Below are 16,519 nucleotides of genomic sequence, written 5' to 3'. Positions count from 1 at the left end.
CTGGTTAGGGGAAGCAGCTGGGGAGACTAATGACTGGTTAGGGGAAGCAGCTGGGGAGACTAATGACTGGTTAGGGGAAGCAGCTGAGGAGACTAATGACTGGTTAGGGGAAGCAGCTGAGGAGACTAATGACTGGTTAGGGGAAGCAGCTGGCTGCTCAACGCTGTCACACCGGATATTGGATGAAGCACTCATTCTGATATGACCTATCTGACATCACTCTGAACTCTGATATTCTATTGGTAGGATGCGTAGAGATGCATTCTGAGATGGTAGTGACCAGACAATGGGTGATCCACTCAGGCCTCTCCTTTATAACCCCCCAAACATTTGTTTTATGGTTCGTCACGATTCAGAAATAACCGCCCCACCCCCTCTTTTTACGCTGCTGCTACTCTGTTTATTATCTATGCATAGTCACTTTACCTCTCCCCGCATGTACATATTACCTCAATTACCTTGACTAGCCGGTGCCCCCGCACATTGACTCTGTACCGGTACCCCCTGTATATAGCCTCCCTACTGTTATTTCCCATTGACTCTGTACCGGTACCCCCCTGTATATAGCCTCCCTACTGTTATTTCCCATTGACTCTGTACCGGTACCCCCTGTATATAGCCTCCCTACTGTTATTTCCCATTGACTCTGTACCGGTACCCCCTGTATATAGCCTCTCTACTGTTATTACACATTGACTCTGTACCGGTACCCCCCTGTATATAGCCTCCCTACTGTTATTTCCCATTGATTCTGTACCGGTACCCCCTGTATATAGCCTCCCTACTGTTATTTCCCATTGACTCTGTACCGGTACCCCCTGTATATAGCCTCCCTACTGTTATTTCACATTGACTCTGTACCGGTACCCCCTGTATATAGCCTCCCTACTGTTATTTCCCATTGACTCTGTACCGGTACCCCCTGTATATAGCCTCCCTACTGTTATTTCCCATTGACTCTGTACCGGTACCCCCTGTATATAGCCTCCCTACTGTTATTTCCCATTGACTCTGTACCGGTACCCCCTGTATATAGCCTCCCTACTGTTATTTCACATTGACTCTGTACCGGTACCCCCTGTATATAGCCTCCCTACTGTTATTTCACATTGACTCTGTACCGGTACCCGCTGTATATAGCCTCCCTACTGTTATTTTCCATTGACTCTGTACCGGTACCCCCTGTATATAGCCTCCCTACTGTTATTTCCCATTGATTCTGTACCGGTACCCCCTGTATATAGCCTCCCTACTGTTATTTCCCATTGACTCTGTACCGGTACCCCCTGTATATAGCCTCCCTACTGTTATTTCACATTGACTCTGTACCGGTACCCCCTGTATATAGCCTCCCTACTGTTATTTCCCATTGACTCTGTACCGGTACCCCCTGTATATAGCCTCCCTACTGTTATTTCACATTGACTCTGTACCGGTACCCCCTGTATATAGCCTCCCTACTGTTATTTCACATTGACTCTGTACCGGTACCCGCTGTATATAGCCTCCCTACTGTTATTTTCCATTGACTCTGTACCGGTACCCCCCTGTATATAGCCTCCCTACTGTTATTTCCCATTGACTCTGTACCGGTACCCGCTGTATATAGCCTCCCTACTGTTATTTCCCATTGACTCTGTACCGGTACCCGCTGTATATAGCCTCCCTACTGTTATTTCCCATTGACTCTGTACCGGTACCCCCTGTATATAGCCTCCCTACTGTTATTTCCCATTGACTCTGTACCGGTACCCCCTGTATATAGCCTCCCTACTGTTATTTCCCATTGACTCTGTACCGGTACCCCCTGTATATAGCCTCCCTACTGTTATTTCCCATTGACTCTGTACCGGTACCCCCCTGTATATAGCCTCCCTACTGTTATTTCCCATTGACTCTGTACCGGTACCCCCTGTATATAGCCTCCCTACTGTTATTTCCCATTGACTCTGTACCGGTACCCCCTGTATATAGCCTCCCTACTGTTATTTCCCATTGACTCTGTACCGGTACCCCCCTGTATATAGCCTCCCTACTGTTATTTCCCATTGACTCTGTACCGGTACCCCCTGTATATAGCCTCCCTACTGTTATTTCCCATTGACTCTGTACCGGTACCCCCCTGTATATAGCCTCCCTACTGTTATTTCCCATTGACTCTGTACCGGTACCCGCTGTATATAGCCTCCCTACTGTTATTTTATTTTACAGCTGCTCTTTAATGATTTATTATTTTTACTTATCCATTTTTTACTTAACACTTATTTTTCTTAAAACTGCATTGTTGGTTAAGGGCTTGTAAGTAAGCATTTCACTGTCAGGTCTACACCTGTTGTATTCGGCGCATGTGACAAATACAATTTGATTTGGGTCCCCTGTAGCTCAGTTGGTAGAGCATGGTGCTTGCAACACCAGGGTTGTGGGTTTGTTTCCCACGGGGGGGGCAGTATGAAAATGTATGCACTCACTAACTGTAAGTCGCTCTGGATAAGAGCGTCTGCTAAATGACTAAATGGTAAAAATGTAAATTTGATTACCTATTTTGAGATCAAAACGGCAAATATTGCAGAAAAGTGATGACTCTGCGTCCCACACACCCCCTAACCCTCTGACACCCCCCCTAACCCTCTGACACACCCCCCTAACCCTAACCCCAACCCTCTGACACACCCCCCTAACCCTAACCCCAACCCTCTGACACACCCCCCTAACCCTCTGACACACCCCCCTAACCCTCTGACACACCCCCCTAACCCTCTGACACCCCCCCTAACCCTCTGACACACCCCCCTAACCCTCTGACACACCCCCCTAACCCTCTGACACACCCCCCTAACCCTCTGACACACCCCCCTAACCCTCTGACACACCCCCCTAACCCTCTGACACGGTTGAAAATTCCCACGGGGGGCCAGTATGAAAATGTATGCACTCACTAACTGTAAGTCGCTCTGGATAAGAGCGTCTGCTAAATGACTAAATGGTAAAAATGTAAATTTGATTACCTATTTTGAGATCAAAACGGCAAATATTGCAGAAAAGTGATGACTCTGCGTCCCACACACCCCCTAACCCTCTGACACCCCCCCTAACCCTCTGACACACCCCCCTAACCCTAACCCCAACCCTCTGACACACCCCCCTAACCCTAACCCCAACCCTCTGACACACCCCCCTAACCCTCTGACACACCCCCCTAACCCTCTGACACACCCCCCTAACCCTCTGACACCCCCCCTAACCCTCTGACACATACCCCTAACCCTCTGACACACCCCCCTAACCCTCTGACACACCCCCCTAACCCTCTGACACACCCCCCTAACCCTCTGACACACCCCCCTAACCCTCTGACACACCCCCCTAACCCTCTGACACACCCCCCTAACCCTCTGACACACCCCCCTAACCCTCTGACACCCCCCCCTAACCCTCTGACACGGTTGAAAATTCCCACGGGGGGCCAGTATGAAAATGTATGCACTCACTAAAAAACTGCAAGTCGCTCTGGATAAGAGCGTCTGCTAAATGACTAAAATGTAAAATGTAAATCATACTTCAGTATTTTTATTCACAAATGTGAGTGAAATGCTCGCACTGTGGAGCCCTGACCACCCTCTGACACACCCCCCTAACCCTCTGACACACCCCCCTAACCCTCTGACACACCCCCCTAACCCACTGACACACCCCCCTAACCCTCTGACACACCCCCCTAACCCTCTGACACACCCCCCTAACCCTCTGACACACCCCCCTAACCCTCTGACACACCCCCCTAACCCTCTGACACACCCCCCTAACCCCCTGACACACCCCCCTAACCCTCTGACACACACCTGGGTAACTCACCCCATTTCAACCGTATGAACTCCTCAGTCATGTTGACTTTCCCTGAGAGAGAAAAGAGAGTTTCAGTTTTAGTAGAGGAGTTTCACCCTATAACACACACAGAAAGAGCGAGAGAGAGAGCGAGAGAGCGAGAGACAGAGAGCGGAGAGAGAGAGCGAGAGCGGAGAGAGAGAGCGAGAGAGCGGAGAGAGAGGGACAGAGAGCAGAGAGAGAGAGAGCGGAGAGAGAGAGACAGAGAGCGGAGAGAGAGAGCGCGAGAGAGATCGTACCCTCAGGGAAGATGTGTACCCAGTCTCCTCCATTCAGCTTCTCCAGAATAAAGTCCATGCCTTTCTGATACACACCATCACCTAGGAGACACACCAATATATATGGAGACAACCCCTTAGCAAAGAAACATTAACCTTCACCCCTCGACACACCCAGAAAAACATGAACCTTCACCCCTCGACACACCCAGAAAAACATGAACCTTCACCCCTCGACACACCCAGAAAAACATGAACCTTCACCCCTCGACACACCCACATGCTCACTTCCTCGCCTGCACACACCCACACACCACAGGAGGCTGCTGAGGGGAGGACAGCTCATAATAATGGCTGGAACGGAACTAATGGAATCGCATCAAACACATAAAAAACGTGTTTGATCCCATCAGGGCCTAAAATTAACATCCGCCACCTGCCAAATGTGGGTAGATTTTGGAATTGGCTGGTAAGATGTCTATTTCACCAGCCACGTTGGCGGGTGGTCAGGGCTCCACAGTGCGAGCATTTCACTCACATTTGTGAATAAAAATACTGAAGTATGATTTACATTTTACATTTTAGTCATTTAGCAGACGCTCTTATCCAGAGCGACTTGCAGTTTTTTAGTGAGTGCATACATTTTCATACTGGCCCCCCGTGGGAATCGAACCCACAACCCTGGCGTTGATCACATTTATAGTAAAATAAATGCTGCAGTAGATGTTTTCAAAGTATTTCTGCTGTTTTGTTTCATAGCTGGTAAAATAATCTCTCTCACCTAGCGCTGCAACACTGCCTGGCTCGGGACTATCTCACCTAGCGCTGCAACACTGCCTGGCTCGAGAAGAGCTGAGTGAAAGATACTTTTTTATAAGCGCTGTGCACAGGCATAAAAGTTGTGGTCCTCTGTAGCTCAGCTGGTAGAGCATGGCGCTTGTAACGCCAGGGTAGTGGGTTCGATCACCGGGACCACTCATACGTAAAAATGTATGCACACATGACTGTAAGTCACTTTGGATAAAAGAGTCTGCTAAATGGCATATTATTATTATTATTATTATTTAAAAGTTAGAAATTTACTTGAAATGAAAGTCTACTGAAGTGAGACTTTGTCCTTGTGTTTCTTGGCTATTTACATTGTTTTGTTACCAAGCTAGGTTGTTTTTCTATGTTTGAGTTTCAACTGCTACGGAAAAGACGACAACGCTGCGGCTTTCCCACTAGGTGGAGCTGTGACTGACTGGAGCTGGTGGGAAAGGGGAAATTACAAGTGGCAGCACAATAGTTGTTTTCCTCAATCTACTCACAATACCCCATAATGACAGAGCAGAAAGAGGTTTTTAGACATTTTTGCAAATATATAAAATAAAATAAAAACTGAAATATCACATTTACATAAGTATTCAGACCCTTTACTCAGTACTTTGTTGAAGCACCTTTGGCAGCGATTACAGCCTCGAGTCTTCTTGGGTATGACGCTACAAGCTTGGCACACGTCTTTGGGGAGTTTCTCCCATTCTTCTCTGCAGATCCTCTCAAGCTCTGTCAGGATGGATGGGGAGCATCATTGCACACTATTTTCAGGTCTCTCCAGAGATGTTAGATCGGGTTCAAGTCCAGGCTCTGGCTGGGCCACTCAAGGACATTCAGAGACTTGTCCCGAAGCCACTCCTGCATTGTCTTGGCTGTGTGCTTAGGGTCATTGTCCTGTTGGAAGGTGAACCTTCGCCCCAGTCTGAGGTCCTGAGCGTTCTGGAGGAGGTTTTCATCAAGGATCGCTCTGTACTTTGCTCCGTTCATTTTTCCCTCGATCCTGACTAGTCTCCCAGTCCCTGCCGCTGAAAACCATCCCCACAGCATGATGCTGTCACCACCATGCTTCACCGTAGGTTTCCTCCAGACGTTACGCTTGGCACTCAGAACAAAGAGTTCAATCTTGGTTTCATCAGACCAGAGAATCTTGTTTCTCATGGTCTGAGAGTCCTTTAGGTGCCTTTTGGGAAACTCCAAGCGGGCTGTCATGTGCCTTTTACTAAGGAGTGGCTTCTGTCTGGCCACTCTACCATAAAAGCCTGATTGGTGGAGTGCTGCAAAGATGGTTGTCCTTCTGGAATGTTCTCCCATCTCCACAGCGAAAGTCTGGAGCTCTGTCAGAGTGACCATCGGGTTCTTGGTCACCTCCCTGACCAAGGCCCTTCTCCCCCAATTGCTCAGAATTTACCACAGGTGGACTCCAATCAAGTTGTAGAAACATCTCAAGGATGATCAATGGAAACAGGATGCACCTGAGCTTAATTTCGAGTCTCAAAGCAAAGGATCTGAATACTTCATTAAATAAGGTATCAGTTTTTTATTTTTAAGAAATATGCTAACATGTCTAAAAACCTGTTTTCGCTTTGTCATTATGAGGTATTGTGTGTAGATTGATGAGAATAATAAAAAAAAAAAAATCCATTTTAGAATAAGGCTGTAACATAACAAAATGTGGAAAAAGTCAAGGGATCTGAATACACTGTATGTAACAAAACAGCTGTAAAAACAAAAAAGGCTATTTTTGTCCTCTGAAGAGGAGGGGTGGTGGATGGGTTAATATATTATTATTATTTTAACACTGCTACTAGTCGGACTCTCAATCTCACAGGCACAAACATGACTCGAGTCACGTTACCACGGTAAACTCCCGCGCTTAAAGGGGCAGGTGAATAATTTGTCTCATCTGTGACTCAGGTCACAATAATTGAAATGAAAACAATATATCACATTACTTGTTACTAGTAATACATTTGTTTTAGAAACATAAATAACTTATTTTGTATTTTGTTGGTTTGATTTTAGCGAAACGTTTATTTTATTTTTGCTGGTAAAAAATCTGAGCCTGTCCTCCCCAATTAAGGTGTCACCAACCTCCTGTGCCACACAGTCCCTCCCTCTCTGCCTCCCATCCTCCCATCCTCCCTCACCTCTGCAGACGGGAACACACTTCCCTCTGCTGAAGAATCTGGAGTGGAACTCTTTGGTGAAACAGATGTCCGACGCAGCCGGAGTCCTATGCAAATCAGAAACCAGACAGATCACATACTATCCAAACAGAAATCAGACAGATCACATTCTGTCCAATCAGAAACCAGACAGATCACATACTGTCCAATCAGAAACCACACAGATCACATACTGTCCAATCACTCGGTTTGTTATTTTCGATTAAAACAAAAACGCTATTCATAAATACGAATACAGAACTTGATTTTGCGTGGATTCCACGACGCGGTTAGCTTTTAACAGCTAGGACTGCTATTTATTGTCCCGGAATCCCGCATAAGAGAGAGGTTGAAGCCTGCTTGACAAAGATGCCAAGCTGCTAGCCATCAAGCTAACGAAGTTGGTACCAGATGGGTTTTGCAATGGAGCCCTCTTTGTCCGGAGAACTAAATGAACGGTTCCAGCATTGTAGAAGCTGTATCTATTACGCTTTGTTTCGGGACAAACCGGATCACTCAGAGTTCCAATGCGGCAATTGTTTATTGCCGGGGATTATAGTCTTGAGGTGGCTTCCTTGATCACGCAGGTCGCCAGCCTACGGAAGAAACTGGGGAAAACGCAGAGTGGAATGTTTACATTTTCTACGCCGGTGGCTGGACGGCGTTCGCGCTTCTTGGATGCATCTCCGCCTTGTCATTTGTCATTATCCAACTGGCCGGTGTTGCCCGGAGCTCCCCCATCTGATAACGCCGTCGAAGGAGCACAGCATGAGGAGAAAGGCAATTAACGTTGGTCGCATGTCACGAGCCGTGGAAGCCGAAGACAGCGACCTCCCGCAAAGCAGTCTACACTCCCAATGAGAGGCCCGGAGCGGATTCAAACAACGAATAGTTTCACCGTCCTGGAGCCTGATCTTCCTGCACCTTCATCGCTGGGGTTGCCTGTGCCTGCGGCTGCGATTTCAAAGTCGACAACCTTCCATCCCTGCTCTGGATCGAGCGGGGCTTCTCCATCTGTCGGAGGCCTGCATCCTGCTAAGCGTGGGAGTGGGCGGATTTCCTCATCCTTCTCGCCAGCCGTTTTTGGGCAGCTCCATGTTAAGAAATGTGACCGTTCCTGGTGCAAAAACAATGTCCTATCCCGGTGCTCGAGTAAATGACATTACCAAGCTGCTCCTGAATGTACCAAGTCAGGACATGGAAATCAATTCAATCGTAGTCCATGTGGGTTTTAATGACATTATGAAGGGCAGCTCTGAACAGTTGAAACTGGATTTTAAAGAGCTGATTGACTCTCTGCTAGACACTAACAAAATACCCATCATATCTGGCCCTGTGCCATCTCTGAATCGTGGCATTGAACACTTTAGCAGGATTCTCTCTCTTCACAACTGGCTATGTGATTATTGCAGCTCAATGGGTGTAACTTTTGTTGACAATTTCGACACGTTTTGGAAACAAAACACGTTTTATAAGGAGGATGGGATCCACCCAAATCATTTGGGTTCCTGGATCCTTGCACAGCATTATAAGGCTGCGTTGAGACAATGACTTAGCAATGACCCAAGCCCAGCTCAGCTAAACGGAGAGTTGTCAAATGCTTCAGCAAATGTACATTACACCAGGGGCGTCGGTAGACACAATTTAAGTAACCTAATGTATGTCCCTCTAACTGCCCTGAATGCCTCTGCTGATCCTACAGCTATTGTATACAGTAATCATGTGCCTATGAACCAGAGTTATACTGTTAGCACTGAGCCGGTGTGCCCGGGGAGGAAGGCCACTGTGTGCAGCTCACCCTGCACTAACATAAATAACATGAGCACATCTACTGCTGCTAAGCTTCCCAGTAAAGCAATAAAAACAAGAAAAATAATCAAGCATCCCAGAAAAGTGTTAAAAATAACCCACATTAACATATGTAGCTTAAGAAACAAGGTTCATGAAATCAATAATTTGCTAGTAACAGATGACATTCATATTCTGACTATCTCTGAAACTCACTTAGATAATACCTTTGATGATACAGTGGTAGCAATACAAGGTTATAACATTGACCAGAAAAGCCAGAAATGCCAATGGTGGAGGTGTTGCTGTTTATATTCAGAACCACATTCCTGTAAAGCATAGAGAGGATCTCATGTTAAATACTGTTGAAGTAATATGGCTACAGGTTCATCTGCCTCACCTAAAGCCCATTCTGGTGGGAAGCTGCTATAGACCACCAAGTGCTAACAGTCAGTATCTGGATAATATGTGTGAAATGCTTGATAATGTATGTGATATCAATAGAGAGGTATACTTTCTGGGTGATTTAAAATGTTGACTGGCTTTCATCAGGCTGCCCACTCAAGAGAAAGCTTCAAACTGTAACCAGTGCCTGCAACCTGGTTCAGGTTATCAGTCAACCTACCAGGGTAGTTACAAACAGTACAGGAATGAAATCATCAACATATATTGATCACGTCTTTACTGATAATGCAGACATTTGTTTGAAAGCAGTATCCAAATCCATTGGATGTAGTGATCACAATATAGTAGCCATATCTAGGAAAACCAAAGTTCCAAAGGCTGGGCCTAATATAGTGTATAAGAGGTCATACAATACGTTTTGTAGTGATTCCTATGTTGTTGATGTAAAGAATATTTGTTGGTCCGTGGTGTGTAATGAGGAGCAAACAGACACTGCACTTTACACATTTTTAAATTGCTTATTCCAGTTACTAATAAGCATGCAGCCATTAAGAAAATGACTGTAAAAACTGTTCAATCCCCGTGGATTGATGAGGAATTGAAAAATTGTATGGTTGAGAGGGATGAGGCAAAAGGAATGGCAAATAAGTCTGGCTGCACAACCGATTGGCAAACGTACTGCAAATTGAGAAATCATGTGTTATTGGCAAGATTATCAAACTTAGGCATGACATGCCAGCAGCAATTGCTGACACTACATATCCAAGTATATCTAACCAAATTATGAAAGACAAGCATTCAAATTTTGAATTCCGTAAAGTGAGTGTGGAAGAGGTGAAAAAATTACTGTTGTCTATCAACAATGACAAGCCATCGGCCTCTGACAACTTGGATGGAAAATTACTGAGGATAATAGCGTACGATATTGCCACTCCTATTTGCCATATCTTCAATTTAAGCCTACTAGAATGTGTGTACCCTCAGGCCTGGAGGGAAGCAAAAGTCATTCTGCTACCTAAGAATAGTAAAGCCCCCTTAACTGGCTCAAATAGCTGACCAATCAGCCTGTTACCAACCCTTAGTAAACTATTGGAAAAAATTGTGTTTGACCAGATAAAATGCTATTTTACAGTAAACAAATTGATAACAGACTTTCAGCATGCTTATAGGGAAGGACATTCAAAAAGCACAGCACTTACACAAATGACTGATGATTGTCTGAGAGAAATTGATGACAAAAAGATTGTGGGGGCTGTTTTGTTAGATTTCAGTGCGGCTTTTGACATTATCGATCATAGTCTGTTGCTGGAAAAACGTGTTGTGTTATGGCTTTACACCCCCTGCTATATTGTGGATACAGAGGGTGTTCTTTAATGGAAGCCTCTCCAACATAATCCAGGTAGAATCAGGAATTCCCCAGGGCAGCTGTCTAGGCCCCTTACTGTTTTCAATCTTTACTAACGACATTCCGCTGGCTTTGAGTAAAGCCAGTGTGTCTATATATGCGGATGACTCAACACTATACACGTCAGCTACTATAGCGACTGAAATGACTGCAACACTTATCAAAGCTGCAGTTCGTTTCAGAGTGGGTGGCAAGGAATGTTAGTCCTAAATATTTAAACTAAAAGCATTGTATTTGGGACAAATCATTCACTAAACCCTAAACCTCAACTACATCTCATAATAAATAATGTGGAAATTGAGGAAGTTGAGGAGACTAAACTGCTTGGAGTAACCCTGGATTGTAAACTGTCATGGTCAAAGCATATTGATACAACAGTAGCTAAGATCGGGAGAAGTCTGTCCATAATAAAGCGCTGCTCTGCTTTCTTAACAACACTATCAACAAGGCAGGTCCTACAGGTCCTAGTTTTGTCACACCTGGACTACTGTTCAGTCGTGTGGTCAGGTGCCACAAAGAGGGACTTAGGAAAATTGCAATTGGCTCAGAACAGGGCAGCACGGCTGGCCCTTGGATGTACACTGAGAGCTAACATTAATAATATGCATGTCAATCTCTCCTGGCTCAAAGTGGAGGAGAGATTGACTTTATCACTTCTTGTATTTATGAGAGGTATTGACATGTTGAATGCACCGAGCTGTCTGTTTGAACTACTGGCGCACAGCTCGGTCACCCATGCATACCCCACAAGACATGCCACCAGAAGTCTCTTCACAGTCCCCATGTCCAGAACAGACTATGGGAGGCACACAGTACTACATAGAGCCATGACTACATGGAACTCTATTCCACATCAAATAACTCATGCCAGTAGTAAAATTAGATGAAAAAAACAGATACAAATACACCTTATGGAACAGTGGGGACTGTGAAGCAACACAAACATAGACACATGCATACAAACACACGATAACATACGCACTATACATACGTACACATGGATTCTGTGTGGTAGTAGAGTACAGGCCTGAGGGCACACATTTAATATGTTGTGAAATCTGTTATGAATGTATTGTAATGTTTTTTAAATGTATAACTGCCTTAATGAAATACAAATACAAATACTACACAGCTCATTCAAATGATGAAACCTTGATGATTAGTTGATTATTTGAATCAGCTGTGTAGTGCTAGGGCAAAAAATTAAACGTGCACCCCTTGGGGTCCCGAGGATCGAGGAAACCCTGGTCTAAGTTAACAAAGTAGCTGATTTATGTCAAAAGTTGTATTTACAGTGAATGGAATGTTGGAAGTGATGATGTCACAATGGGGAGATTTAGAATGTAGAAAATATATCATAAAGTTGTAACCAAGCAACTCAAGTGAGACCAGTCTGCACGAGGAGTAGCGTGCTAAAGAAGAAGAACGAAGATTTAAGTGGCAGCTTTTGCTTCTCAAGCCTCTCCTAAATAGTAAGAAGAAGACGAAGAAGAAGGTTGAAGATTTAAGTGGCGGCTTTTGCTTCTCAAGTCCCACAACAATATTAATAATAATATGAGTATGTATGGCACACCTAATAAACACAGCATCACTTACCAGCGCATCTTGTTGAAGTTCCAAAGCTGTCTGAGTCGCAGAACTCCTGTTAGAGAGAGAGAGGGAATATTTAAAAAATATAAAACATGAATATTGAAAATATACCATATTTGATTTGGCAAAAGTTTTCAATATATTGTTGCAAATGATATACTCTACATGCTTATCAAAGTCCCAGAGTGGGATCTCTGCTACTTTTAGAGTTATGATCCAATTAGTAAACATTCCCAACAGAGTGAATGGGAAATGATTTCAAAATGTCACCCTCTGCTGGTGATTTGCAGGCTGTGGATAGGAGGGCTCCTACGCCATAACTTTACAACTAACAGATATCCCAACCTGGATCTTTGATATTTGTATTTATTATGGATCCCCATTAACTGCTTCCAAGGCAGCAGTTACTCTTCATGGGGTCCAGCACAATTAAGGCAGTTTAAAAACATTACAAGACATTCATAACAGATTTCACAACACACTGTGTGCCCTCAGGCCCCTACTCTACTACCACATATATACAATACAAAGTCCATGTGTACGTGTGTGTATAGTGTGTATGTTATCATGTGTGTGTGTGTGCATGTGTCTTTGCCTATGTTTGTTTTGCTTCACAATCCCCGCTGTTCCATAAGGTGTTTTTTAAATCTGATTCTACTGCTTGCATCAGTTACCTGATGTGGAATAGAGTTCCATGTAGTCATGGCTCTATGTAGTACTGTGGTCCTCCCATAGTCTGTTCTGGACTTGGGGACTGTGAAGAGACCTCTGGTGGCATGTCTTGTGGGGTATTCAACATGTCAATACCTCTCATAAATACAAGTAGTGATGAAGTCAATTTCTCCTCCACTTTGAGCCAGGAGATATTGACATGCATATTATTAATGTTAGCTCTCTGTGTACATCTAAGGGCCAGCCGTGCTGCCCTGTTCTGAGCCAACTACAATTTTCCTAAGTCCTTCTGTGGAACCTGACCACACGACTGAACAGGATTCGAGGTGCGACAAAACTAGGACCTGTAGGAGCTGCCTTGTTGATAGTGCTGTTAAGGCAGAATAGCGCTTTATTATAGACAGACTTCTCTCCATTTTAGCTGCTGTTGTATCAATATGTTTTGACCATGACAGTTTACAATCCAGGGTTACTCCAAGCAGTTTAATCTCCTCAACTTGCTCAATTTCCACATTATTCATTACAAGATTTAGTTGAGGTTTAGGGTTTAGTGAATGATTAGTCCCAAATACAATGCTTTTAGTTTTAGAAATATTTAGGACTAACATATTCCTTGCCACCCATTCCGAAACTAACTGCAGCTCTTTGTTAAGTGTTGCAGTCATTTCAGTCACTGTGGTAGCTGACGTGTATAGTGTTGAGTCATCCGCATATATAGACACACTGGCTTTACTCAAAGCCAGTGGCATGTCGTTAGTAAAGATTGAAAAAAGTAATGGGCCTAGACAGCTGCCCTGGGGAATTCCTGATTCTACCTGTATTATGTTGGAGAGGCTTCCATTAAAGAACACCCTCTGTGTTCTGTTAGACAGGTAACTCTGTTTCCACATTATAGCAGGGGGTGTAAAGTCATAACACATAAGTTTTTCCAACAGCAGACTATGATCGATAATGTCAAAAGCTGCACTGAAGTCTAACAAAACAGCCCCAACAATATTTTTATCATCAATCATCAGTCATTTGTGTAAGTGCTTGTTGAATGTCCTTCCCTATAAGCATGATGTTGTTTACTGTAAAATAGCATTGTATCTGGTCAAACACAATTTTTTCCCAAAACTTTACTAAGTATTGGTAACAGGCTGATTGGTCGGTTATTTGAGCCAGTAAAGGGGGCTTTACTATTCTTAGGTAGGGGAATTACTTTTGCTTTCCTCCAGGCCTGAAGGCACACACTTTCTAGATATGCCGGTAGAGTACATGATGTGATATGCCGGTAGAGTACATGATGTGTTACGTCCCCCAGCAAGAAAACCAACAATGGTCACTCAAACAGAAGGGGGAACTAACAAAGAGTCACTAACAACCAAAACGAAACAGGTGGGGTTTTAGGAGGGGTTCTGAAAGGCACTCATGGGGGGTCCACTGAACGTTGACTAGCAACAACACCTGGGACCTAAAAGACCCCCACCATGAGACCCACTAAATCTGCCCAAGAAGAGGCAAACTAAAGAAAAACAAACAAACTGAAAGACAGGAAGCAAACCAACAAGTGGAGCAAAACGAAAACAGAGAAGATCAGATAAAGGATTGTTTGACTAGAAATCAAATAGGAAGAGACAACTAAAGGTGTTGAACCTCCACATCTCCCAGGACAACTGGAGCACTGGGCCAGCCGCTCTTAAATATCACCTGGGACAGCACAGGTGAAACACCTTCCCATTAACAAGCTGGACAAGCCAGCACAGGTGTAACACATATTGGCTGCTACCATTGCCCTGTCTCCGTTCATCCACATGGATGCACTCTGCTACCACTGAAAAAAAAATCATGAAGATTGTCCATTATTTCGTTTTTGTAAGGACCCTGAAAACGGAGGCAGAACCTATTCAAGTAAGTAAATACATATTGAAAATGTTAAAAAAGTATGTATTATTAGCTAGCTATCGAGCTACCTACGGTAGGTCACTTTGTAGGCTAACAACTGAGCTGCTCGATTGCTAGCTAACTTTACACAGTGTTTAGGTAAGTGAATTAAATCTCATCAGCTAGCTAACTTCCTATTAGCTAGCTATCTTGATGTGATCATTGTAAATTAAAAACAGTCTCCAAATGTATTTGTAGATAACAGCCATGGATGAGGGTGAAATTGCAGCTCCAGCTGTCAGTAAAGGGAGAGTGCAGGCTACTGGACAGGGCTACAGGGTAGGGCTACAGGGTAGGGCTACAGGACAGGGCTACTGGACAGGGCTACAGGACAGGGCTACAGGACAGGGCTACAGGACAGGGCTACAGGACAGGGCTACTGGACAGGGCTACTGGACAGGGCTACAGGACAGGGCTACAGGACAGGGCTACAGGACAGGGCTACAGGACAGGGCTACTGGACAGGGCTACTGGACAGGGCTACAGGACAGGGCTACAGGGCTACTGGACAGGGCTACTGGACAGGGCTACAGGACAGGGCTACTGGACAGGGCTACTGGACAGGGCTACAGGGCTACAGGACAGGGCTACAGGACAGGGCTACAGGACAGGGCTACAGGACAGGGCTACAGGGCTACTGGACAGGGCTACTGGACAGGGCTACTGGACAGGGCTACTGGACAGGGCTACAGGGCTACTGGACAGGGCTACAGGACAGGGCTACTGGACAGGGCTACTGGACAGGGCTACAGGGCTACAGGACAGGGCTACAGGACAGGGCTACTGGACAGGGCTACTGGACAGGGCTACAGGACAGGGCTACAGGACAGGGCTACAGGACAGGGCTACTGGACAGGGCTACAGGACAGGGCTACTGGACAGGGCTACAGGACAGGGCTACTGGACAGGGCTACTGGACAGGGCTACAGGACAGGGCTACAGGACAGGGCTACAGGACAGGGCTACTGGACAGGGCTACAGGACAGGGCTACTGGACAGGGCTACTGGACAGGGCTACTGGACAGGGCTACAGGACAGGGCTACAGGACAGGGCTACTGGACAGGGCTACTGGACAGGGCTACAGGACAGGGCTACAGGACAGGGCTACAGGACAGGGCTACTGGACAGGGCTACAGGACAGGGCTACAGGACAGGGCTACTGGACAGGGCTACAGGACAGGGCTACTGGACAGGGCTACAGGACAGGGCTACAGGACAGGGCTACAGGACAGGGCTACAGGACAGGGCTACTGGACAGGGCTACAGGACAGGGCTACTGGACAGGGCTACTGGACAGGGCTACTGGACAGGGCTACAGGACAGGGCTACTGGACAGGGCTACAGGACAGGGCTACAGGACAGGGCTACAGGACAGGGCTACTGGACAGGGCTACAGGACAGGGCTACTGGACAGGGCTACAGGACAGGGCTACAGGACAGGGCTACAGGACAGGGCTACAGGACAGGGCTACAGGACAGGGCTACTGGACAGGGCTACAGGACAGGGCTACTGGACAGGGCTACTGGACAGGGCTACAGGACAGGGCTACTGGACAGGGCTACAGGACAGGGCTACAGGACAGGGCTACAGGACAGGGCTACTGGACAGGGCTACAGGACAGGGCTACTGGACAGGGCTACTGGACAGGGCTAC

General features: G+C 45.8%; 1 protein-coding gene across 1 annotated transcript in view; it reads right to left on the bottom strand.

The window, feature by feature from the left end:
* Window positions 1-16,519, bottom strand: part of LOC311148201 (tafazzin-like) — a 39,698-nt gene that overhangs the window by 9,321 nt on the left and 13,858 nt on the right. Inside the window, exons 3-7 of the mRNA XM_084185081.1 lie at window positions 12,276-12,321; window positions 7,064-7,149; window positions 4,122-4,202; window positions 3,826-3,894; window positions 173-264 (exon numbers count right to left, since the gene is read on the bottom strand). Coding sequence (XP_084041207.1) covers window positions 173-264; window positions 3,826-3,894; window positions 4,122-4,202; window positions 7,064-7,149; window positions 12,276-12,321 — 374 coding nt within the window. The remainder of the gene's footprint in view (window positions 1-172; window positions 265-3,825; window positions 3,895-4,121; window positions 4,203-7,063; window positions 7,150-12,275; window positions 12,322-16,519) is intronic.

Source organism: Coregonus lavaretus, assembly GCF_964263955.1.
Source record: "Coregonus lavaretus genome assembly, chromosome: 20".
NCBI classification, from domain to species: domain Eukaryota; kingdom Metazoa; phylum Chordata; class Actinopteri; order Salmoniformes; family Salmonidae; genus Coregonus; species Coregonus lavaretus.
The sequence above is the reverse complement of the archived record's forward strand: the minus strand, read 5'-3'. Positions and strand labels throughout refer to the sequence as shown.